At 46.8% G+C, this 25,580-nt stretch overlaps 1 protein-coding gene across 1 annotated transcript in view; it reads right to left on the bottom strand.

Annotated features, from left to right (window-relative positions):
• Positions 1-16,300, bottom strand: part of LOC134528835 (uncharacterized protein K02A2.6-like) — a 31,379-nt gene extending 15,079 nt beyond the window's left edge. The window contains exons 1-2 of the mRNA XM_063362501.1: positions 16,134-16,300; positions 15,097-16,001 (exon numbers count right to left, since the gene is read on the bottom strand). Coding sequence (XP_063218571.1) covers positions 15,097-16,001; positions 16,134-16,300 — 1,072 coding nt within the window. The remainder of the gene's footprint in view (positions 1-15,096; positions 16,002-16,133) is intronic.
• Positions 16,301-25,580: the final 9,280 nt, after the last annotated feature.

The following is a 25,580-nucleotide window of genomic DNA, read 5'->3' as shown; positions in this document are numbered from 1 at the left end:
TGACATTTTGATACCAAAAAATGTCTGTACCAAATATAGAGTAAGATAGCAATGGTAAGCTTTACCCTGATGTTCCTAAATGTACCCAAGGTCTTCAGGTAAATGCTCGCCCAATTGTTAACCATTACGACAGTAAACACTGCCAAAATATTGTGGCAATTGCCGCATATTTATTTCTGGAATGTTTACAATGTAGTTGCTGTTATCTTTACATGAAGTACTTTATAGTTCATACTTAACTGTTACTTGGTGACATCTGTAAATATTAAAAGTTTTATAGTATGGTAATTTTTAATTAGGTTTCACTGTAAAGGAAATAATAAATTCTCTGGTTTAGTTTACCTTAATACAATAGTGTATTAAGTACTGGGTTCAGCTCATGACTGGAAAAAATTGTAGCTTCTAAAATTGTAGCTGTAGGGCTATATTACATCTACTTATGCTTAGGTTACACCTTCGTCCATTTTTATCCTGTCCTGTTTAGGTTGCAATAAATTAAACCAACAATTATGACTGCACGGGCTACCTCGTAGACTCAGGGTACTGCTTCATCGATTACGGTTCCAACTGGTTGGCTGGTCTCGGGATCAGGAACACGGGTATCGACTGGTCATATTCTTCTGCAAAGACTGCTTCGACGATGTCTGCGGCCAGGCTGCGACTTGGCTTTGACTCGGTGTTTATTAGGAAAGGATCACTGACTGAACTACGGCGAGACGCATGTCGTTTGGGCGTCTGCATAAATGCATCGCAGGTAGCAACAGGTTGCAACATGTTCAAGTTTCATGTTGCATGTGCAGATAAAGCGACTACTTCCGCAATTCTGCCTGGAAGGATCTTGGGCGGACTCATGTGATAGACAGCACATTTTCCAGGTTCGCAGCAAACTAACAGCTGCTGAGTCACTATGTTGAACATAGGAAAGTGGGAAAACCGCCAGTGCTGAACGCCTCCATCACAGGTTTCCATATATGTGCGCAGATATCCAGCATTTCAGTAGCTGTACTCGACACCACTGAAGCTAGGTCTTACATTCACGTACACAGTGGCAGGATGAAACGAAAACCTCTTCTTGCAGGTCAAACGACAACTGAATACACGAACCATTGCACACCTTTATATATGAGTGCTCTACTTCCACTGCGAGTGCAATTGCTGCATTAGCTGCAAGTCTTTACAGGCACATACTCGTTCAAACATGTCGTGTCGTAGCTCGCCATACATTGCAGTAAGCTTGTGCAGGGGAGGACAGCCGTAGTCAGTCTGCAGGTATACAATTTCGGTGGCTCCATTGAAAACTTTGCTCAGCCATTTATTCTGCTCAGTTCCAGTGACATAAATGATGCCACGCGGATTCTGCAGTAGCAAATCATCTAGAGAGTATTTCACTTGGTGGTATGTTTTTTACCTTCGTCCCACTCCAGGCCATGGTAGTATTTGTATAGCCATTCATTTGAGCATTTACTTATTTCGTCCAATTTTTTCCAGGGATACGGAGGCCGAAAGGTGCTGGTTCGAGTCTTGCAGTAGTCCTCGTTGACGGCAATTTTCTTGAGGTAGAATCCATTTTGGTTCTAAAAACTTTGCAGGTTGCAGTACATCTTGATGCTAGCAATGCCCGTCTGTGTCTAAATAAATCTCACAATGCACCGGTATTTATGAGAGAATTTTCACAAGCTTGTTTATTGAAAATGTACAATGCAAGTCGATGTGAAGTATCAGACAAATAGCATAAGTGTTTGGTGGAATATTTCCACTCGTTGATATATCGATCCTACAGTCGATGATGTTTTAATTTATTCGATCGTTCTATTTGGAAACACCAAACACCATTAACGGAGCCTTGTTCTTGAAACTGTCGGGACTCAGTATCGGTGACTGTCCGCAACCATAGTTTGCTTGCTGAAACTTGGCATACATTTGATATGCGAGAAGAAATATTCCATTTCCAAAGTCCATGTTCATGTAATATACAGGTATCTTTCGCTGTTTAAAAATATTTTTACATTACATACTTGGCAGTTATCGAACCCAGAGTGTCTCACTCCTGCATTGAACTGTCTTCCAGTCTAAAACCCGATGATGATGTATCTTGGTTTTTCCGTATCGAAGCTGGACTTTACTATCCAATTGATACGCTGACTTTGAGACAAGCGAGGATATGTTTCCAGGATCCAGGATCGGAATGGTACATCAATATTCTTGCCATTTTATACATTCTTCAGCATCTTGATATGTTCAATTGTGCTCATTTGGACATGTGGCAACAGTAGGAGTAGTAAGCCGTTACTGGGACCGATGTAAACACAGAAATGTAAACACTGGCCCCAGTACCCATGGAGTTAGGAATTGACAGGAGATGGCATACTGTGACGTAGTTGAAGCCACATGCTACGTCACCATCGCCATATTGTACCCGCCCAAAACATTGCGTGTTTACCGCTTATCATGGTTACGTGCGCTGCGTTTGGATGTACAAATATAACAGATAGAAAGATTCCTGGGGTGACATTTCATCAGTGAGTACAATTTTAATATTTTTGTCATTGTAAAATCTGAACAAATAGTTGATACAGTATTTGTTTTACTTGCTATAATCAGAAGTCGACTCCTGCACGCGGGCATGCATGCGCGTTGAAATTGTTTGCTTGCTTTTAAAATAATAATTTTGTAAAATATGTCTATAAAGGGATTGCATGCCATGTAATTTACATTTTATAACGTTAATATCTGGGTGATACGCACAAAGTAAACGATTAACGTCTCTTCAAATAAAGTTTTTAACCTATCTCTGTACATCGGGACGACAAATAGCTTCGTTTTGAATTGTAATCTTATTTAAAATTTGTCATTAGAATTGCTTAATTTAGTTACTAGTATTCTAGTCAAATTAATATATACGACAAACAATTAGTTAGTTAGGTATTAGGTTCACAAAACAATTTTTAATGCGTATCTATGTATGGAATAACGTAAGTTGTAAAATAGTAACTATATGAAACATTTATGATTTTTTTAAGATAGGAAGGAAGGTGTTCATAATTAAGCTGGATTATAGCATAAAAAAGAATTTTGTTGAATTAAAAAATGCCAATCCAACTACTCACACCATTTTACAGTATTGTTTATCAATATAACCTTACCAGGAACTGTTCATACAATTTTGCAGAAATTTTTAAATGTAACTAACCTAACAACCTACTCACCCAATTTAATAGTATTATTAATATAACTAACATATCCTACCATACAACTGATTTTACAGTACCTAATTTTAATAGTGCTTACCTAATCAATCAAAAATTCAAATGGTCACAGGTAAAAATCCATTTCTCATTTTACATGTTGTAAAATCATTGTACAGTTAGTTAGGTTAGCTACTTAAAAATACTGTATTGTCATGTAAGCAGTTGTGCACTGTCACAAGTAAGAGAGTAGATTTACAGAATACGTATATACTGAGTATAGGTTTTTTTTAAAGGTAATGTTACAAAAATTACTGAAAAATGGTTCTCATGTTAATTGAACTTCTGTGTGAAGTATTTATACCAGTTGTTCATAATTAGTTCTTATTATTCAATCAATGAATTAAGAGCGGATGAGTATTTTTTAAAATTAATTGTGTAGTTCTAGTGATACGGTTAATCATATTTGTCCCTTGTTGATTCACTTTGCACTGACAGCCTGAATATTTTCTAGGTTCCCTAAAAATGAAGAAAGAAAAACTTGGATAGCTGCAACGAGGAGGAAGAACTGGAAACCTACTCAAAAAACTAGGATTTGTTCGCAGCATTTTCATGAGAATGATTTTGACAAGCTGTCATTGTACCGTGCCCGTCTTCGTGAAAATGCTTTATGAAAAAATTATTTTTTTAACATTTAACCATGAGGATTTTTAATACATTACACATTCTGTATTTTTTATTACTGTACTTTGACCAATCATTTTATTTAACATTAAAAAAATTATAGCTTTTTGGAGACTTGAGTATTTTTTGCTTATGTATGTTAGTTAACCTGTGAATCTGCATTCAAGTTAATGTATTGCCATGGAGATATAAAAAATAAACAGAACATTATACAAGTAACCATGTGCTAACTTGTAAACTCGAAGAGGTAGAGCTTGAGAGCTATTTTGAGCTAAGTAGTAAAAACATTTGAAACTGAATGCTGAAGTACCCATGATTATGTTTACTGGGGTATATAGGAACCTTAAAATTGCACTGATTCTTGTAAAGCAATAATTGTCTTTACCTCATTCTGATTGCTGGTAAGTTCCTATAGGAAAAAATAAATGGAAATGTGTGCAATGGCTCCATTCTTACCTTAACAACTCGTAATTATTATTCAAATTTTTCTTCTGTATTCCACAATCTATTGTCTCACAAATCTTTGCCAGTAAGTTTGGACATTTAATTTGTTCAATTTAATACACAGGATGTATTTCCATTTGTATGTATTTGTATACACACACACGTACAGTAAAAAAAACTGGTTCATAAGTAGGCATGTTATAATGACTTAAAAATTACTTTCTTTAAGTTTATGTCATAATAAAAATATTCAGTGGCTTATGAAATTTTGAACAGTGTTCACAGTTCAGTAAAATAGATCCAGGAAAGTATTTTTACCAATTTATTTACTGTTTAGTTTTTCACAACAGGCCAGCCTGTATCCAAACACTATTCTCCAAAATTATTTTTAAGATGGGTATACTCACTTAACTTTCTAAAAAAATTCTTTAAGTTCAACTTATGATCTTTATTAAATAACTGGATTCGTAAATTTGCTTTATGTACTGTAGCATTGGAAATGTATCACTTAAAAGCATAGTTATTAATGGCACATAGTACAGTAACTTACAAATGTGTGAATTTTTTTATCATTATTAATTGCTGTGTAACAGTGTTTTATTAGCTGTTCCACCTTTCTTAAAAGATTTGATATAACATTCTGATATGAAGCTGCATACAGCGACACTTTGATCATCGCATCCTCCATTAAAAATAGAGACCATGGGGTGATCCAGGTTCAATTCCTGGAAGGTTCAAACAAGAATTTTTTGCTGGTTGGTATGTGGCAAACGTTGCCATGATCCGATTGGTTTTCTGGGTACATCAGTTTCCGCCCACCTGTTTATTCTGTCACTGCACTTTCCTAATGTAATTACGCCTTGTCATTTAAAGAAATCGTTGAAATTTAAGCATAGATTAAGATGTCAAAATGTACTTGATGTTTTTAAAGTAAAGTTTTTTAATTGTGCTCGCAAGTTTAACTTGAACAATTTTCAATGTTACTGATATGATTAGATCACATAATAAATAGTTCAAACTGTTAAACAAATAGGGTGGGCCTGTTAAAAAAGAAGGGGTATCTAAATTTTATTCACCTTCTCAAGATTTTGTACGATAGGATAGAAATAATTTAGAAAACTATAATTCAGTGCTCTAATTTTGCCTTAATAAAAAATTAATGCAATATACGATTCAATGAAGAAAAAAAGATTTTGGGAAAATGTATATATGTGTGTGTGTATGTATATATATATATATATATATATATATATATATATATATATATATATATATATAGTATCAGAACAGACAGAAACCACCATCATAGATGTATGTAGCAGAAAAGTTGGACCGCAATCTGGTGAACTAAAAACTTTATCACTTCTCCCTGCAATAGTTTGTGGCTTACATTGATATTTTTTTTACTTTGTATGGCTATCCTCTAAAGTAACGCAGGTGTTCTCTATGTAGGATAAATTTCCAGTAACATATTTTACCCTCTACTGTAATATACAGAAAGTTCACAAAATAAACTAACTCTAATGCAGTCTTTCACCTGGTCTATGCATTGACCACAATACTTGTATGCAGGTGGCTGTTCGAAAAACTCTACAACCCCACAGTTGGCAGCAGTACACATGAGTTTGTAGTGTTTTCAGTTTTTTTTTCTATTATCTTAAGCCCCCCAAAACTATCGAACATGTTGGGATCCGCCGGCTTGAACATATTTGACAGTGTGTGAGCTTCAAACCAACATGCTCGATGGATTTGTTGCTGGGTTGGATGCTCGACTCAACAGCACTGTCCAACTCGAACTGAGCGCCTGATATGGATTGCAACGTGTATGGAGATCTGTCGAGCGGCTCATCTGACTAGCCTACAGTTTTACTTTTGTAGTGGCTGTGCAAATCAGCAGTGTTAGTTTAGCAGTACTGTGATTAAGGCTAGTGTTGTGATAAAGTTTAATGATAACAAACAATTTTTGACGAGAGTTCATCGAACTATATAAGGAACAACTGGCTTTATGGGACGTTGAAAGCAAAAATGATTGTAACAATATGTGAAAAGAAGGGTACCCCGTCATAAAGCTTAACTTGCTCCGGTCCACAACCGATCTTTAGACCACAAGAGTTGATATTTTTTTCTTTTGTTTACATATATATATATAAAACAAAACACACCAGCACAAACAGCTACACTTGTCTCAACTTGCATCCACTGTGCAACTGACAATACACCCAGCTTGCTCGATCAAAGTTCGACAATGTGTGGAAAACTTGTCAGGTTGGATGTTGGGTTCAAGGTCAGGTAAAAAAAAAAGACAAGATATGTGTGAAATGTTGGTAAGGACCCATACAACATTACAGCATTAGTTTAGCAATCGTCAACATTATTCATAAATTCAAGATCTAGATATGTGGTTGTCGTTGGTTTGGCCATTTCAGGCTAGGTTACGTACTCTGGGCTATCTAAGATTCGCACATTGAGGTTTAGGTTAATATTGTCAGGTCTGCTAAGTAAAATATATTAATACCTTATTTCATGTGCAACACTGCTGTAGAAAAAAATTGTGAGCGAGTCTTTCAGTACTTGCCAGTGATGTGTACTCGTCTAATCTCAAACTAGCAAATTCAAGTGTTCTCACATTGCAAATAAACTTATACAAAACTCTGACACAGAATATAACATAGCGTTCTTAAATAACGCAGAGCGTGAGAAATATACATAAAAAAAATTTTTTTTAAGGATATTTTCCCCTAACCAATCCCAACCAAACTATTCACACTATTTTTTAGTGTACCTAATCTAACCCAACTGAACATTCTCATAATACAGATTTGTAATACATAAGCCTAAACCTAACAGAACCACATGTTAAAATGGTTAACTATAGTATCAAACTGTCCAAGTAAGAAATTATATAAAAACATGGCAAGTAAAAAAAAAAAAACATGTTTTCTCAAAAAGTGGTGTGCTACCTAAAAATTAATCAAATCTTGTCAAAAGTTTCTGAAATAACTAATGCATAGCTCTACGTAAAAAAAATTGATTCTGTAAGGAGGCATTGCGATTAATCAAGTAGTTAACTGTTTGAACAATTAGATAGGTTAGGTTACTAGTGTCAATCGGCATTAACAGTTTGTGTTAGGTTACTTACATTATAGATACTTAAAATGGATTGAATGGCTGGACCAAATCAGTCTTTTTTTTAAGAGTTTTTTTTTGTAAAATAACCAAGAATAAACTGTGTTTGTGATGAAAAGTAAATCCTATTCAATGCGTTTGAATTTCGGCACGCTCGTGATGATTTTTAAACCTTGTTTCACATAAATATCACTCCTGGGAATGAGGCACAAACTATGAATATTACGAAACATAATTAAAAGTGGACAAAATAAATTGTTCTTATATAATTATGTGAGTAAACTCAATTTGCAGGTCGAATACACTGATTTATTGACAAGTTGTATTACTACTAAGTAATTTTGTTCCAAATTAATACTGTAAAACATTTTTAATATAAGTACCGAAATTGAATTTTCAACGTTAGCCACGATCACTTCCTTAAAATAAGGTCATTTTGAAAGGTTTTTGCAATACAACACACACACTAAACGCAATGTTTTGGGCGGGTAACAAATGGCGCCGACCATGAGGTGGAAAAAAAAAACGGCTTCACCCGGTTGCCATATAATCATCCAGATGTGGCCACCCCCTGCCAGTACCAGCCTGGGCGCCGCCATCTTGTCACGTGGGGGGCCGCCATTGTTGTTGACATTGGTTATCAGGGCGCGCCACCGTCTGCTGGAGGCCGCCATCTTAGTTCAGCCTTTAGTTACCGGAGCGCGCCACCGTCGCTCCGAAGGCGGGAATTGTATACAAAAAAACCTGGGTGCTGGGTGGATTCGATCCCGGGGACGCACCAACGTCATGGTTACAAGGCAGGCGCCTTGACCACTAGACCACGGGACCAGATGAAATGTGGGGAATTAAATAACGAACATATGCTGCCATGTCTTTAAATTTCGAAAAAATATGCAACCATACTAGCTATGTCTAAACCATTAGCAAATACCGCAACCCCACCCCCCAGCGTATGCTTAAAACAAACACCACCATAATAGCTATGACTAAATACCTGAGAGAAACATAACCTCAAAAAAGCGCCATAATAGCTATGTCTACCCCACCCCCACCACCAGTATGCTTAAAACAAACACCGCCATATTAGCTATGAATAAATACCTGGGAGAAACATAACCCCAAAAAGGCACCATACTAGCTATGTCTACCACACCCCCACCACCAGTATGCCTAAAAAAAACAAACACCGCCATACTAGCTATGACTAAAGAAACATAACCTCAAAAATCCCGCGCAGAGAGAGCGAGATGTTGTCCGCTGGAGCGTCACCCATAAACTGCGCAACTATAACCCCACACATCATATTATAAGCATAATAATGTCTTTAAAAAATGCTTTAAGTAATAAGCATAATTAAATTATATAATATTAGGATAGCATAGTTAGGACCCCTGCAGTTAACACGTAGCGTTAAGTAATTAGCTGCGGCACGATTGACATAAGTTACCGAGGTAATAAAAAAAAATAGCAAATAAGCATACATAAAATAAAAACCACCGGAACGCACCCCACCCACCCCGGCGATATGTAACAAATAAAAACGCAGACGAAAAGATATACTAAAAAATAGTAACACCTATGTACGCCGTGTAGGAAATTATTCGCATATCAACGAAGAATTAAATAGCCTTCATACTCAAAGAATGGAGGGAAGCTGGCTACATACAATAATGATGTGTTTTACTTGCTTGTGTATAAAATTGGATTTCAAAAATAATAGTTTTATTTCTCTTAATCTGATTTCTAAGACTGAGTTCTCATAATACAGCTTCCTTTTATGAATGTGCTTCCAAATGTGCTTTTTTTTTAATAAGCTTTCAGAGGTGGTTTCTTTTTTGAATGTGCTTCCAAATGTGCTTCCTTTTTCGAATAAGCTTTCAGAGGTGCTTTCTTTTTTGAACGTGCTTCCAAATGTGCTTCTTTTTTTAATGTGCTTCCAAATGTTCTTCCATTTTGAAGTGAAACTTCTTTGCTGAAGGGACTACAATTTTCTAGCGTTACAAAAATTACGGTATCATGAGGGGAATAGTTAGATACGTGGTAGGGCAACTTGTAGAGGAGGAGAGTACGTCAGAGGCTATGTCACTCCAACGCATGCACTAGCAGTCGAATAGGAAAACAGTAAAAGGGAGGATAGGTATATAGTGTAGCATGCCATATGCTAGTTGTAATGGCCGTTTTAGGCCAGTCAATGAGAGGCAAAGTAAGCACTTTTTACCAGCAGACCTGAAAACTTGATATAAGGGTAATTCGAGGACGCTGAATCGAATGGTGTTAATCTTTTTGAAATTAGACGTGAAGTTTTTGGAGAAAAGGGTTAAAAATTGGTTTGACTCAGTTTTTCTCAGAATCTAAGCGTTTAAGCGAAAAAGGTTTTAAACAAAAGTTGTGGAGAATCAAAAAATACATTTAAAAAAGTTCCCAGATCCATCTTCGTATTTGTAAACATGAGCTAGAAATATTGGAGAGAAAGTAGTAAAGCATAATTGTAAAAGTGGGGCTAGTGTGCGGGCGAGCGTACGTGTGAACTAAACACAAACGAAGGGTCTTCGGCTATCTCGGGCCTCTCCGTTATGACTAGCCAGTGCGAGTGAGAGACGAAACCGTTTGTTCTCTCTTTCTATTGTCTCACGCGTTTGCGAGTATTTTTCGTCTTTGGCCGTCGAGTGTCAAGCATTCTATATCCTTACTAATTATTATTATAATTATTATTATAAATGCAAATGTGAGTTTGTTTGTTTATTTGTTACGCTTTCACACAGAAACTACTTAACCGATCATCATGAAATTTTGTGCGCATATTTTCAAGGGTATAGTAAAGGACATAAGACACTATATATATATATATATATATATATATATATATATATATATATATATATACACACGCACACACACACGCACACTAAAAAAAAAAAAAACATTTTTCCGAAGGTCAAAAAATTGATATTTGTATGTATGATCGTCCGACTGCGAGTTTGAGTAATTTGAATGAAATTTAACGCCAACTGGCGTTCCAATAAGTAAATTAAATAATCAGCCAATAGTAGTATATAAAAGGGCATCCGAGCCCTGGCTTCTGGCTGTGGAGTGTGATTGTCAGTCCGCCATCTTGGATTGTGACATCATGTCGGCCATCTTGGATGACCGTGACCTTGACCATTGACCTTGACCTTGGCGGCCATTTTGGACCGCCACATTGCATCCGCCATCCTTAAATCGAGTTCCCGACTCACTCATGACGAAATTTTCGTCATGGTCACCATTTTGATTTTTTTTCTGTTCCACTGGAGGCCGCCATCTTGGATACTGTCGACTTTCTTTCCGCTGTTTGTTCCTAGAGAGCGCCAGCGTCGCTCTTGATTTTTTTCTGTTCCACTGGAGGTCTCCATCTTGGATACCGTCGACTTTGTTTCTGCTGTTTGTTCCTAAAGAGTGCCAGCATCGCTCTGTCTCATCACATAAGGTCGATGTTCCATTACCTACCATAGCTATTATGGTCCTTATCAACATATTAAATTTAATTTTTTATGCAAAATACATTGGAAGCACTGTGATTCGAACCATCGCAGTCCTGATATCTAGGTTGGAAAACATACTTAAACCGCACACACATCCAGACATTTATCAGACTGAGAATTAAATAAGGTATATATAAAAATAACATGCATATTCGGACTTGTAATTTTACATTAATTTGAAGTAATAATATCAGCTGTTCGAGACAGAACCACCATCTTGTATTAAGATGTAACTGTTGCAATTATCGTTACGGTCACCATCTTGAAAATCCGTAATTTCAATGCTAGATATTCCGAATGAATTCCCAAAAATATTTTAAAAATTGCATACTACAAATGTATAGTTATTTAAACGATTTCAGTCCTCGGTTCGATTTCTGGCGAGAGTAAACCAGTAATTTATTAATGTATTTAAAAAAATTCTCAATAAAAAGTAATAAAAGCATCTTACACCACACACGACATTTTGAATTATGTTACCACTGTATCAATTATCGTTACGGATGCCATCTTGAAAATCTTTATTTATTATCCGATTTTAATGAAAAAAAGTTCAAAAATTCATCAAAAAAAATACTTATTAGAATACTGATTGATCAGATCGATTCCCGTCCTTGGTTCGAAACTGGTAAGAGCAAAAAAAAATAAACAACAGATCCTTCCTCCATGGAAGCTACCTAGACCGACCTCACACCACCAATACCAAGATATATATATCGTCAACTGATATGACATCATGTCCGCCACCTTGTCTTCGTCCGCTGGAGGCTGCCATCTTGTTTTCGTTTGCTAGATTGTGCTGGCGACATGATAGTATAATTTTCTGTTCTTCATACCTTTGAACTCGACTGTTGGCATTGAACTTTGACCTTGACCTTAAACTTTGACCTTGACCTTGAAATTTGACATTGAACTTAAACTTTGACCTTTACCTTGAAATTTGACTTTGACCTTGACGACCATCATGGATCCGACATTTTGTGTTCAGTACATGCTACCAGGTGCTACCACCTGATAGAGGTCATTGTCACCATCTTGTTTTCGTCTGCTGGAGGAAACCATCTTGTGTGTGTACTCGCCTTATAGAGTGAATTACCATCATGCTAGTTTTATTCTAACCTGCTAGAGTGCAGTAATAATTTATTATTACTGAGATGCCCTGCCATCTTGAAATTTGGGTGCCACCTTGGAATCGTGTAATTATTTAGCTAGAAATTCAGGGAAAAAAATCCAAAATTCATTAAATAAATTTGCAATTAATATACTTATTGATTCGACGAATCCTGTTCTGGGTTAGATCCCTGGGCGATGCAAAACATCTTAATTTTATGTAAAAAAATATCAATTTCAATAAATAATGATCAAAATCCTAAAAGAAGCATAGTTTCCAAATCAACCATCATCCTATAAGCCATTACGGCCTCCATCTTTGATATTTGTATTTATTGACCTAGAGATTCGGGAAAAATTCCAAAAGTAACGGAAAAAATAACTCATTAATTCACATATTGAATCAATGGATTCCTGTAGTCGGTTTGCTTTTTGACCAGTGACAAGTGTAACTAAATATTAAATTTTATATTTTGGTTTCCATTACCTTTCGCGGAGTTTATCAATCATTCACTCTACGAAAAACAACTCAAGACAATATACGACAATGTTCGACGAATTAAATACGTTGTCGATAAGACTAACACGAAAGTCTAGTTTTTGATACTTAGAATAACCTTTAAAATGTTCATGTAGAAAACCATCCATAAATATACACCAAGTGTCTTCGGACCGCGAGACCAAGTCATGAACAATGTCAGACGTATAGACCAGTCATTTCCGATCCTCATGACCTTCTTCATCGACAGCTAATTATATTCAATTAAACCAATGTAACATGTTTTTACACTTACAAGAGGACCAAGAATCCCATCAAAAAGGCAGCACATTTTGGAAGCACCATCAACAAAAAGACAGCACATTTTGGAAGCACCATCAACAAAAGGCAGCACATTTTGGAAGCACCATCAATAAAAAGGCAGCACATTCGGAAGCACAATCGAAAAAGGAAGCACATTTGAAAGCACCATCAACAAAAAGGAAGCGCATTTGGAAGCACAATCAAAAAGGCAGCACATTTGGAAGCACCATCAACAAAAAGGCAGCACATTTTGGAAGCACAATCAAAAACGGAAGCACATTTGGAATCACGACCAACATAAAGGCAGCACATTTGGAAGCACAAGTTACGAGAACTAAGTCTTAGTTAGAAATCAGAATACAAGAAATAAAAACATTAAATTTTTACTTTCAATATTTAATTTATTTCTCAACATTATACAAATGCAAGTAAAACAAGCCATTATTGTATGTAGCCAGCTTTCCTCAGTTCTTTGAGTATGAAGGATATTTCTTCGATGCACGAATAGTTTCCTGCACAAAGCGAGCCATGTAGAAGTTGACGCCTTCTGCCTTCTGCCTTCTGCCAAGGTGATGTTGAGGGTGTGGAGTTGCTTCTGGGCGCCAACTAGCAATAATAGCTACATGCTAGTGCGTAGCCGAGACTCTTGACTCAGGGCGTGACGTCGCCACGTGGCCGGCAGGCAGTAAGGGTCGTTCCGTCAGAGTTACCCCCGGCTGTTTTAACCACCAGGGACGCTATACTACGGGCGTTGTAACAAATACGCGGGGCTCGATTCAAAGTGGTTTATTGTCAGGCACGCTATACATGCGCTGTGTCGTGCATGACCCGCTTACTGGGAGCCGCGCTCTACAGGACACATTTCTGATGTGCTGAAAACTCACGCAATTCCGGTAGAGATGGCAAGGGCGGAGGTCGAGAGGCTCCGCGGGTGACTCGCGTCTCGTCTCCTTGGAGGGCGGTGATTAACTAGCAATGGCTGTGACGTCCGCACGACTCCCCAGCCTCCCTCCCGCGAAAATGTGTCGTGTGCAAAAGTAATCCCGGGCCATGCACGCCGCCTGATCGCGCTAAAGTCCAGAATTACAATTAATATTTAAGCATAGTCATTACTTAATTAATATTGTTTTTTAGAGTGCTGAATGTTAATTTCAAAGTCCAGGTAATCAGGTCACCTAACAGTACCCCCTTGGTCGACTTTCGCGCGGGCGACAGTCGATTAGGCAGGGCAGCTTACGTTCGAGGCGTTGCACCAACCTGCACCCAGGTGCGTTCACGTCGCACATGCTCGGGGCGAGGCGGCGATGCGCCATAGCGGTCTGTGCGGATTCGAGGAGCACTAATGTTTGGCGTCAAATGCCCCCCTTTTCCTGAGGCCGCTATGGTCATCGACGCCCCGATCACACGCATTGCCTCGTTGCACTGAGGCCAACACTGTCTTGGGGGATTGGTCCCGGGGCTGCTGTGTTTTGGGCGAACGGGGGAAGCAGAGACATGACACTGAGGCGGGGTACGTCGGGGTGTGGTTTCCGGTCTACTGGTGGTCGTAGTGGGCGCCAAATGAACTCCCTGAGGTGCCCTGGATTTTGGCGGACCCGGGTCGACTGTCGTGGTCCCTCGGCACTAATGTTCCCCACTCCCACTCCGGGAGCTGTCTGGTCACCACCCTCCCCCTTGCCGGGGGGAGAAATGGGTACCTCTTGGCTGCTGCCCTCGCAGCATCCTCTCGTCGGCGCCCTGCGCGCTCGGTGGGACTGCCTGACCTCAAGCTGGTCGGGGGGGTAAAATACCTCGGAGCATGGCTGAGCGGTCATGGTAGTTGGCCCGCTGGGGCATTCGCCCCCTGGGTCCAACCGGTCAATTAGACGCCCAAGTCTCCTTAGCTCGCTCCTCGCACTTCGGCTAAGATGGCGGGAAGTCGTGACAGGTGACATGGTCGGTGACGTGGGGCGTGTGACTGGTGATGCGAACGGTGACATCGGTGATGGTGCGTCAGCTCTGATGGTGGGTCGGCACACGTCCTGCGTGTCGGCGGGTGAGGTGATGGGTGGTGGTGTGGCTGGTGGCATGGCTGGTGGCGTAGGATGAGGAGCTGGTGATGGGGGTGGTGATGTCGGTGCTGTGGTGTCCATGGTGGTGGGTTGGTGGTAGGGTGATTGGCCGACTGGTGACGTGGCACGTGAGGCTGGTGCGCTTGGGGTGGGGGCCCTTGGGCACTCCCTACCCTTAGAGGGATCCTCGGCAGTGGAAACGAGGCGCAGGTCGTCCCTGTGGATTTTTGTGGCCCTACCATTTGGGAGTCTGATGAGGTATGTGGTGGGGCCTAGGCGTCGCAAGACCTCCCGGGGGGCTGCCCACTTGAGGCTCAGCCCCGCGCAGTAGTTCTTTCTGCCGGACAACAGGTGGTGACACCGGGCATAGACCATCTGCCCTGGCTCCAGTGGTGTTGGGAGAGTGGCTGACTGCGGGGTTCGGGTGGCCAGGAACTGGGCTTGGTGCTGTCCTGCCTCTTCCCTTAGGTCAATGGCTGGTGGGCGGGTGACTGCCCCTGCTGCCTCAGCGACCCGCAGCTCGACCTGTAGGGCGAGGTTCTGACCGTGGAGCAGTTCCGCGGGGGAATGGCCGGTAACGGCATTGACTCGCCGGCGCAGGCAGTAGAGCAACTTGGGCAGGTGTACATCCCATTTCGAGTGATCATCCCCCAGGCGGAGGCGCAACTGAACTTTGATGTCCTGGTTGCGTCGCTCCGTCGGGTTCGCCCTCGGGTGATACGTCGGGGTAGTGTGATGCTCAACTCCCCAGCGTCGACAGTCTGCCGCCCAACGTCTCCCTGTGAACTGGGTACCGTTGTCTGTTAGTAGCGTCTTTGGGTACCCATAGCGAGGGAACACCTCGCTGTCCAGGATGGCCACTATCGTCCCTGCGCGTGCGTTGGACACGGCGAACGCCTCTGACCATCGCGTGAACACGTCGGTGGTCACAACGAGGAAGCGCTTTCCCCGGGTCGTGCGGGGGTAGGGCCCCATGACGTCGAGGGCCACAGTATGGAAGGGCTCCTCCGGTTGTCGGGGGCGCTGCTGTTCTACCCCGTCCGCACGGCGCGCCTTGCGTTGCTGACACTGTTGGCAGCTGCGCACATGCACGCGGACATCCCGCGCTACCCCTGACCAGTGGAACAGCTTTCGGAGTGCATGTTGGGTCTGTTCAGCCCCTGGGTGGCCGGCCAGATCATGGTCGTGAAAAAATTGAAGGACCCCTTGCCTCGTCGCAGGGGGCACATGGATCTGCCAGCTGTCCATATCACCTGGGGCCCGATTCTGCAAAACCCCGTCCAGACTACGCTGATGGGGCTGAACCCCTTCCCCACACGCGGCCAGGTCGCGCTGCGTGTCGGGGTCGTCGACCTGGGCCTGCCTCACATGCTCCATTAGGGCGAGTAGGCTGGTGTGTCTGCCTGGGTGGTAGGGTTCGCCCGCTGGATGGCGTAGAGGGCCGCTGGTGCGGGTGCCGTGGTGCCGCTGGCTGGTGGGTGAGGTGGTGGCAGGAGTTCCTCCCAGCCCTGGGGGTCCTGGAAGACAGTAGTGGGGTCAGGGTGACGGGACAGCTCGTCTGCCAGCTGGTTCTCCCGCCCAGGGACGTGTTCGACGCGGAATGCGAAGCCCTGGAGCATGAGAGCCCAGCGGGTAAATTTGGACTTCCGCCCCTGGGATGAGTCCAGCCACCGCAGACACTGGCTATCAGTGCGCAGGGTGAACAGCCTCCCCTCGAGGTGGTGCCGATAGCGCCCTAGGGCCCACACCACCGCAAGGCACTCCTGCTCGTTTGCATGATAGCGGCGTTCTGCAGGACCGAACTTGGCACTGGCATACTCGGCCACTCGCCGCTCCCCGTCCCCCCCTTCCTGGTAGAGCACCGCCCCCATGCCCTCTTGGCTGGCGTCCGTCTGGACGAAGATGGGTTCGTCTGGGTCCAGGCGTGATAGGGTGTGGCACTCTCTGAATCGCTGCTTCATCGCGGTCAGGGCCTGCTCGGCGGCGGTCGTCCACCGGAACTTTGACTTGGGCGATAGGAGGTCGGTCATGGGTGCGGTGATAGTGGCGAAATGGAGTATGAACGACCGCAACCAGTTGAGCAGCCCCATCAGTTTCTGGAGCTGCTTCATGGTGCGGGGTGCCTGTTTGCTGTCGATGAGGTCGAGCTGGGCGGGAATGGGCCGGCATCCCTCGGCGCTGACAATATGCCCCAAGAATTCCAGCTCCGCAGCACCGATGTGACACTTGGGCGGCAGCACGTGAGTCCGTGTGTGGCGAGCCGTTCGAGGACCATCGCGAGATGGTGAACATGGTCCTCCCACGTCCGTGACAAGATAATTACATCGTCCAGGTACGCGGTGGCAAACTCGCCGATGTACCCGTCCAGGACGCGGACCACCATGGTCTGGAACGTCGCGGGGGCGTCCATCAGCCCGAACGGCATCGCACAGAACTGGAGGTGCCGCCCATCGGGGGCCGTGAACGCTGTCTTGGGGCGGTCCTCGGGACGTACTGGGACTTGCCAGTACCCCGACTTGAGGTCTAGAGACGAAAATATGCGGGCGTCCCCCAGCCCGGTGAGTGCCTCAGTGATGTTAATGAGGGGTGGTGGTGCTGGGATGGCGATGTCGTTGACGGGCTTGAAGTTAATGCAAAAACGGAGAGATCCGTCCTTTTTGCTAGCCATGACGATCCGGCAGTTGTATGGGGATTCTGTTGGCTCGATGACGCCATCCTCTAACATCTCTGTGATTTGATCCCTGATAGCGAGCCACTCACGAGGTCCAAACCCAAAGGGCTTCTCGAAAGGGGGCCGGTGTGGTATGGTTGGTATGCAATGTTCTGTGATAGTGATGCGGCGCAGTAGGTCCGCGGCGGCAAACACCTGGGGCCGCTGCCCCAAGACCGCATCAAACATGGGCACATGTACGGGAGGTACACCATGGCGGAGGTCCACCAGGTGGAGGGGCTCGCCCCACGGTGAGGGGGTCCTGTAGTTGAGTCCATATACCGCCCGTCGGCCCCTGGTCCCCACATGGACCCGCTTCCCCCGGACCTCTACTGTGGTGTCCTCCTGCTCCAACCAGGGCAGCCCCAGGATCAGGTCGTCGCGGAGTTCGTGCACCACTAGGGCACTGGTGCTACTAACAAAATCCCTTACGCCGACCCTTACCTGGGCACGCCCCGTCGTGAACGTGCTGGCCCCATTGGTGGCCAGCTGGACGATGACGACCTCCCGCACCAGGTCCGCCTCAGGGATGAGGTGGGCAGCGACGTAGGTATGCGTGGCTGCGGTGTCCACCAGCGTGGTGATGGGCTGGCCGTTCAGCTCCACCGGGATGCGGATCAGCGCAACAGCCTCGGGCCCCACTCGGCCCAGCCTAGGCCGACAGTCCTATGTGGCCCCTGCAGCAGCGTGCGGGAGCGGCGCCATCGCCAGGTGGGCGGCGTCGCTCGCCGGCGACATGGGGCAGGCCGCGAGGCAAGGCGGGCCGCCACCACCAACACCAGGTGGGTGAGACGGCAGCTGGGTGGCCCCTGCAGCAGTGTGCAGGGGCGGCGCCGACGCCAGGTGGACGGCGTCGCTCGCCGGCGACCTGGGGCAGGCTGTGAACAGGTGAGGCGGGCCGCCCCCACCCGCGCCAGGTGGGTGAGATGGCAGCTGACTGGCCCCCGCAGCAGCGTGCTGAGCGGCGCCGATGCCAGGTGATCAGCGTCGCTCGCCGGCGACCTGGGGCAGGCCGCAAACGGGTGAGGCGGGCCGCCCCCACCCGCGCCAGGTGGGTGAGACGGCAGCTGGCTGGCCCCCGCAGCAGCGTGCAGGAGCGGCGCCGACGCCAGGTGATCGGCGTCGCTCACTGGCGACCTGGGGCAGGCCGCGAACGGGTGAGGCGGGCCGCCCCCACCCGCGCCAGGTGGGTGAGACGGCAGCTGACTGGCCCCCGCAGCAGCGTGCAGGAGCGGCGCCGACGCCAGGTGATCGGCGTCGCTCGCCGGTGACCTGGGGCAGGCCGCGAACGGGTGAGGCGGGCCGCCCCCACTCGCGCCAGGTGGGTGAGACGGCAGCTGAGTGGCCCCCGCAGCAGCGTGCAGGGGCGGCGCCGACGCCAGGTGATCGGCATCGCTCGCCGGCGACCTGGGGCAGGCCGCGAACGGGTGAGGCGGGCCGCCCCCACCCGCGCCAGGTGGGTGAGACGGCAGCTTAATGGCCCCCGCAGCAGCGTGCAGGAGCGGCGCCGACGCCAGGTGATCGGCGACGCTCGCCGGCGACCTGGGGCAGGCCGCGAACGGGTGAGCGGGCCGCCCCCACCCGCGCCAGGTGGGTGAGACGGCAGCTGACTGGCCCCCGCAGCAGCGTGCAGGAGCGGCGCCGACGCCAGGTGATCGGCGTCGCTCGCCGGTGACCTGGGGCAGGCCGCGAACGGGTGAGGCGGGCCGCCCCCACCCGCGCCAGGTGGGTGAGACGGCAGCTGAGTGGCCCCCGCAGCAGCGTGCAGGGGCGGCGCCGACGCCAGGTGATCGGCGTCGCTCGCCGGCGACCTGGGGCAGGCCGCGAACGGGTGAGGCGGGCCACCCCCACCCGCGCCAGGTGGGTGAGACGGCAGCTGAGTGGCCCCCTCATCAGCGTGCAGGGGCGGCGCCGATGCCAGGTGATCGTCTTCGCTCGCCGGCGACCCGGGGCAGGCCGCGAACGGGTGAGACGGCAGCTGAGTGGCCCCGGCAGCAGCGTGCAGGGGCGGCGCCGAGGGCAGGTGGACGGCGTCGCTCGCCGGCGACCTGGGGCAGGCCGTGAACGGGTGAGGCGAGCCGCCCCCACCCGTGCCAGGTGGGTGAGACGGCAGCTGAGTGGCCCCCGCAGCAGCGTGCAGGGGCAGCGCCGACGCCAGGTGGACGGCGTCGCTCGCCGGCGACCTGGGGCAGGCCGTGAACGGGTGAGGCGAGCCGCCCCCACCCGCACCAGGTGGGTGAGACGGCAGCTGAGTGGCTCCCGCAGCAGCGTGCAGGGGCGGCGCCGACGTCAGGTGGACAGCGTCGCTCGCAGGCGACCTGGGGCGGGCCGCGAACTTCGCGAACAGGTGAGGCGGGCCCCCTCCAACTGTGATAGGTGGGCGGGGTGGCGGTTGGGTGGTTCCGCGGCGCCAGGGTGCGTCTCTCGGTGGAGCTGGGCTGTTAATTGGGGGGTGGTGGCCAGCTGCGTCACCGCCCCCTAGACAATGTTTCCCGGGAGCTTCACCACACCCCCTCGCGTTCGCCAGACTGCCTCGCGGGTCGGGCACTCTGTGTGCCAGTGGTACTGCTCTGTCGCGCAGTAGCGGCAGCGGGGTGGCCGGCTGTCCTGGGCGCCCTGTGTTCCCCTGCGATGGTCGTCGCGACGCGTCTGTACTGCGCCACGGTGAGGAGGGCCCGGTAAGGGCATCCCCTCCCCCATCGGGGACGGGTCGGTGGGCCGGTAGTTGCCCCTCGGCGGCGGCGGGTCCGTGTACGGCACTACGGCACGTTCGTCCTCTGCGCGCGCCGCCCCCTTGGTGGACGGGGCTGACCGGGGCGTAGCGACGCCCTTGGTGCTGCGAGCTGATTGGAGGTCATGCTCTACGGCTCGTGCTCGTGCGAGAAAAACATCCAGCCCGCGAGTCACCGCTTCGCGCAAGAATGGGCGAAGTTCGGGGGACACTAGCTCCACTATGAAGGGCAGTATGTCGCTAGTTTGACCCCCCGGTGTTAGGCGGCGGTATAGTCTGAGCTTGTTATAAACAAACGTCTCCACCGCCTCCCCGTCCCCTTGGCAACGGCTGAACATCTCACTCCGACACGTGTTCAGAGCTCGGGTGTCATTGAAGCGCGCCTCCAGCTGGGGGGCGAATTCCTCCCAGTCTGCGTTGTAGCTGCCCGCCTGGGTCCACCACTCGCGCGCCTCCCCGTGCAGCTGCGCGCTCACGCGTTCTGCCCGCTCTTCCCGCGGTATCAGGTGCCGCACGAGCCTCGCCTCGCAGGCTTGCAAAAACACGCGCGGATCCTCGTGGTTGAGGCCCGCGAACTCCGGGAGGATAATAGGCCCGGTGAGGGGGCGGGACGTGGTGGCTAGCTGACCCCCTGGGTGGCCTCGTGCGCGTCGCTCGCACCCCCCACACAGAAAAAGTCCGTCCCGGAAATTTACGAATTCCAGGGCGTCTGCGCATGCGCGGTTTTAATTGTTCCGCACTGCTGGCATCTCGCTATCTCGCCTTGGTAACCGGGACAGTGGACAGCGGCGCAATGGGGACCCGCTTGGGTTCTGGGTTGCCCCTCCATCTTGACGCGTACCGTTTCGCAGGTGCAGTACAGGTGGGGGTACTCACTGGTGCTGTGGCTGGTGGTGTGCGGCTTGCCGCACCCGGCTTCATAGCTCTCCATGGTGATGGCTATGTCCGGCCTCTTGTCCATGCGCGATCCGCGGCTGTTTGACCCGAGCGTCGGGATGAAGCATCGGTGGCGGGCCCGGGCAGATCCGGGGGTGCGCCCCCTTGCGCTTACGACCGAGCGGTCTTGCCCGCACGCACGCGCCTCGCGGTTGTTTACGCGGCCGCGGCTGGTGACGTACTCTGGCGTCTCGGTGATCTTCGGGCGCGCTCGTTTGTCCTCGGCGCGCGATCGGTCGGGGCAGTCCACTCTCTCGCGAGGGGTTTGGCGGGAGGGTGTGAGCGAACGATTTGCACTGGGGGGGGGGGGTGTGGAACCGTGGAATGCGGGAGGGAGTGAGCGAACGATCTTAGGGCGGGAGGGGGGTGGTGTGGCCTGATTCCCCTGGCGCGTCCCGTTCCACGGCGCCTGCACGTCTGCGCACGCTTTCTCTCCCCTTTGTGCTGTCCCTACGCGTAACTCTGCCGGATTTTCTGCGATTCGGATGGCATTTGCGGCGTTGCTATGTTGCCATACTAGGTGGGCGCCATTTGACGCCTTCTGCCTTCTGCCAAGGTGATGTTGAGGGTGTGGAGTTGCTTCTGTACACCAACTAGCAATAATAGCTACGTGCTAGTGCATAGCCGAGACTCTTGACTCAGGGTGTGATGTCGCCACGTGGCCGGCAGGCAGTAAGGGTCGTTCCGTCAGAGTTACCCCCGGCTGTTTTAGCCACCAGGGACGCTATACTACGGGCGTTGTAACAAATACGCGGGGCTCGATTCAAAGTGGTTTATTGTCAGGCACGCTATACATGCGCTGCGTCGTGCATGACCCGCTTACTGGGAGCCGCGCTCTACAGGACACATTTCTGATGTGCTGAAAACTCACGCAATTCCGGTAGAGATGGCAAGGGCGGAGGTCGAGAGGCTCCGCGGGCGACTCGCGTCTCGTCTCCTTGGAGGGCGGTGATTAACTGGCGATGGCTGTGACGTCTGCACGACTCCCCAGTCTCGCTCCCGCGAAAACGTGTTGTGTGCAAAAGTAATCCCGGGCCATGCACGCCGCCTGATCGCGCTAATGTCCAGAATTACAATTAATATTTAAGCATAGTCATTACTTAATTAATATTGTTTTTTAGAGTGCTGAATGTTAATTTCAAAGTCCAGGTAATCAGGTCACCTAACAGTACCCCCTTGGTCGACTTTCGCGCGGGCGACAGTCGATTAGGCAGGGCAGCTTACGTTCGAGGCGTTGCACCAACCTGCACCCAGGTGCGTTCACGTCGCACATGCTCGGGGCGAGGCGGCGATGCGCCATAGCGGTCTGTGCGGATTCGAGGAGCACTAATGTTTGGCATCAAAGTCTTAGCCGGTCAACCAATATGTTTGGATCTTTCCATGATGTGTAATCAATCTCTTCTACCACCATCTTACTTGCTTGTGTATTATAAATACTTTTAATATCACATCGTCCCAGTGATCATAATAAGATTTATCAGATTTATTTATTATAACACATCGTTTCCATCGTTTTGGTCTCAGGACACCTCCACATTCTTCGATCTTGTAAGCTTTAGGTGTATCATCACAGTCTATGCCTTTGTCAACAGCCTCAGAGTCACTGTAACAATCACAGTATAAGGCATCGTCTCCACCCAGATTACCGTAAGAATTCCATATCGATGATGTCGAAGTGTCTTCATCGTCTTCATGCCACCCCGCTAACGGAATGCACCCCTACCGAGTTAGGCGAGCCTCCGATGCCAAGGTAGAACCAAGGGCCGTGTCTAATTAATTAAATACCTCGACCCTCGTTCGTTAACAATCAAACATAATTGAATAGTAACTTAAATATTAATTAAAACCCCCGCCCAAGGAAAGTGCGACGCAGGAGTGCCCGAGTCACTCACGTGTGAACTTGCCATAGGTAATAAGTTTGTGAGTGCCTCCTTTGCGGCCTTCAGAATTAATTAATTATACATGTTGTGTTAACGTTAATATTACCTCCCTGTTTTTTATGTATAACTAGCCACTGGAGTAGTCAGCAAGAGAAGAACAGTCTCTCGTGTGACTCTGAACATTTAAACTTAATTTACACAAATTAATTACATAACAGTAATTATTAAAGACCATCTGACAATCAGCTTAATTAAGAATAATTAATGTATGAATTTAGAGCTGCTCTCAGCTTATTATTATTGAAATAAATTCCGAATAACAGAACTTTAGCAATTTTGGCGCGAGAGAATGCTGACACCTTCCCTCGCGCCAAGGGCAAACTCCAGTACCGAGCGACTCGCGGACCGGGGCAGACGTGTGTTCCAAGGGGAGCCATCATCCTTTGTTCCACACTGAGCAGTATTTCTGGTAACTATAGTCAAAAACCTAAACCTATTTTTTGTTTACGTAAACTCCCATTGCATCCCCGGTTCTTTTATGGTGTGGGGCCTAACCCAGCCGCTTAACTTGACGTCGTACCTCCTCTTTATTAAACAAAAAACCCGGGTCACAGTCCTGTCCGCGGCGCAACACTCCAGCCATGGCCCTGGTAGTGCCACCACTCGCCACCAGATGCAGTTGTAAATATAAAGAGACATAGTATTATAGTTATTTTATATATGTTATTATTGTAAATATTTAGGTAGATTATTAAGTGGATATTGTAAGTATGTTTTGTAGATGTGGAAATAATATTGTAAAATCCAAAAGATCAAAAGAAATAGAAATATGTAAAACTTTAACACAAATGGTTCTAGAAGAAACTTGTATAAATTGTGCGGGCTAACAAGCCTAGACAGCTCTTCTCTCCCAGCCAATCTGGGAGTAGAAATACCTTTGTGAGCTTTCTTCTCCCAGTCAATCTGGGAGAAAACCATCGTTGTAAGCTCTTCTCTCCCAGCCAATCTGGGAGTAGAAATACCATTGTAAGCTCTCCTCTCCCAGCCAATCTGGGAAAATAAATATTATCGCAAGCAAAAGTGGTATTATTGGCTTGCCTTCTAGTGATGGGCAGAACGGTTCTTTTGACCGAACCGGTACTTTCGGATCAGTTCCGTGAAAGATTCGTTCAGAACGATTCGTTCATCTCGGTCATTTCGTTCTTTTCTGTGAATAGGATCTGGCTCTTTTATCAGGTGTCGTAATTCGTTCATCCTTTAGAGTATTGGCTACGTGTTTGCTTCCAGCCTCCCCTCGTTATCGCGTGACCCGATAACGAGAGGAGGCTGGATCGCGTGGGTGGTTATCTTTATCTACTCTGCATGGGTAAATGAAATTTCAAACGTCTAGTTGTATACTGACTGTTATAAAATTATTGACTGTTGATCGCTGCAAATGCTTCATGCAGTGATTCTATATAATACGGGAGCATTAAATCTAAGAATGTTAGGTACGAAAGTGATCTTTCTTAACTTTAATTTGTAATCGCACTATTATAGCTAGTACTTGAACATTGCTTTTCGTAGCCAGTGAATCACAGTTGCGTATATGAAACAAGATTATTTATATTGTATTACTTTTTAAGTTACAAATATTAATATACAGGCTATTTACACTCTAGAGAGAGTAAAGTGTTTACATGTAGACCAACACATTTAGAGAAAAAAAGACAAAAATTGAATACTACTACTGCGATTCAGTATGAAGAGAGAAAAATGAAGTAGGTACATTAATTAACACCTAAATGGTAAGTGTGAACATTTGTAGTTACTTTCCCTGTTATTTTTAATTCATGTTTTTTTTTTTTCCCCCAAATTTATGTATGTGAATGTGAAAACGCAATTTTAAACCACTACTTAACAGTTGACATTTTCAGGTATAGATACTTTTCATGTTACCCTATTTTATTTGATCAGTTATCGTTTGCTCTTATGAACATGCTCACGCTGTGATTACTAATTCTTCAGACTCCTGACGTCATGAATCATTTCACGAACGAATCAGACCGGGCGCGTGGCCGGTTCTCTCATCTCGTTCTCTCGTTCTCTCCGCGTTTTCGTTCTTCCGAATCTTTCAAGGTACCGGCTCTCAAAGAGCCGGTTCTCTCGTTCTCTCCGCATTTTCGTTCTACCGAATCTTTCAAGGTACCGGCTCTCAAAGAGCCGGTTCTTTACATCGCGAACGAATCGCAAGATTTCGTTCTCTCAAAGATTCGTTCTTTTTGAACGAATCGTTAACGAACGACCCATCACTATTGCCTTCCTCATTTAGATTTCCTCAGCTAGCGACTCTTAGTGAGACCGTGGGCTTCCTTCTCTCTCTCTCTCTCTCTCTCTCTCTCTCATTCTACCTCTCTCTGC

The sequence above is a fragment of the Bacillus rossius genome, chromosome 2 (assembly GCF_032445375.1).
Source record: "Bacillus rossius redtenbacheri isolate Brsri chromosome 2, Brsri_v3, whole genome shotgun sequence".
NCBI classification, from domain to species: domain Eukaryota; kingdom Metazoa; phylum Arthropoda; class Insecta; order Phasmatodea; family Bacillidae; genus Bacillus; species Bacillus rossius.
The sequence above is the reverse complement of the archived record's forward strand: the minus strand, read 5'-3'. Positions and strand labels throughout refer to the sequence as shown.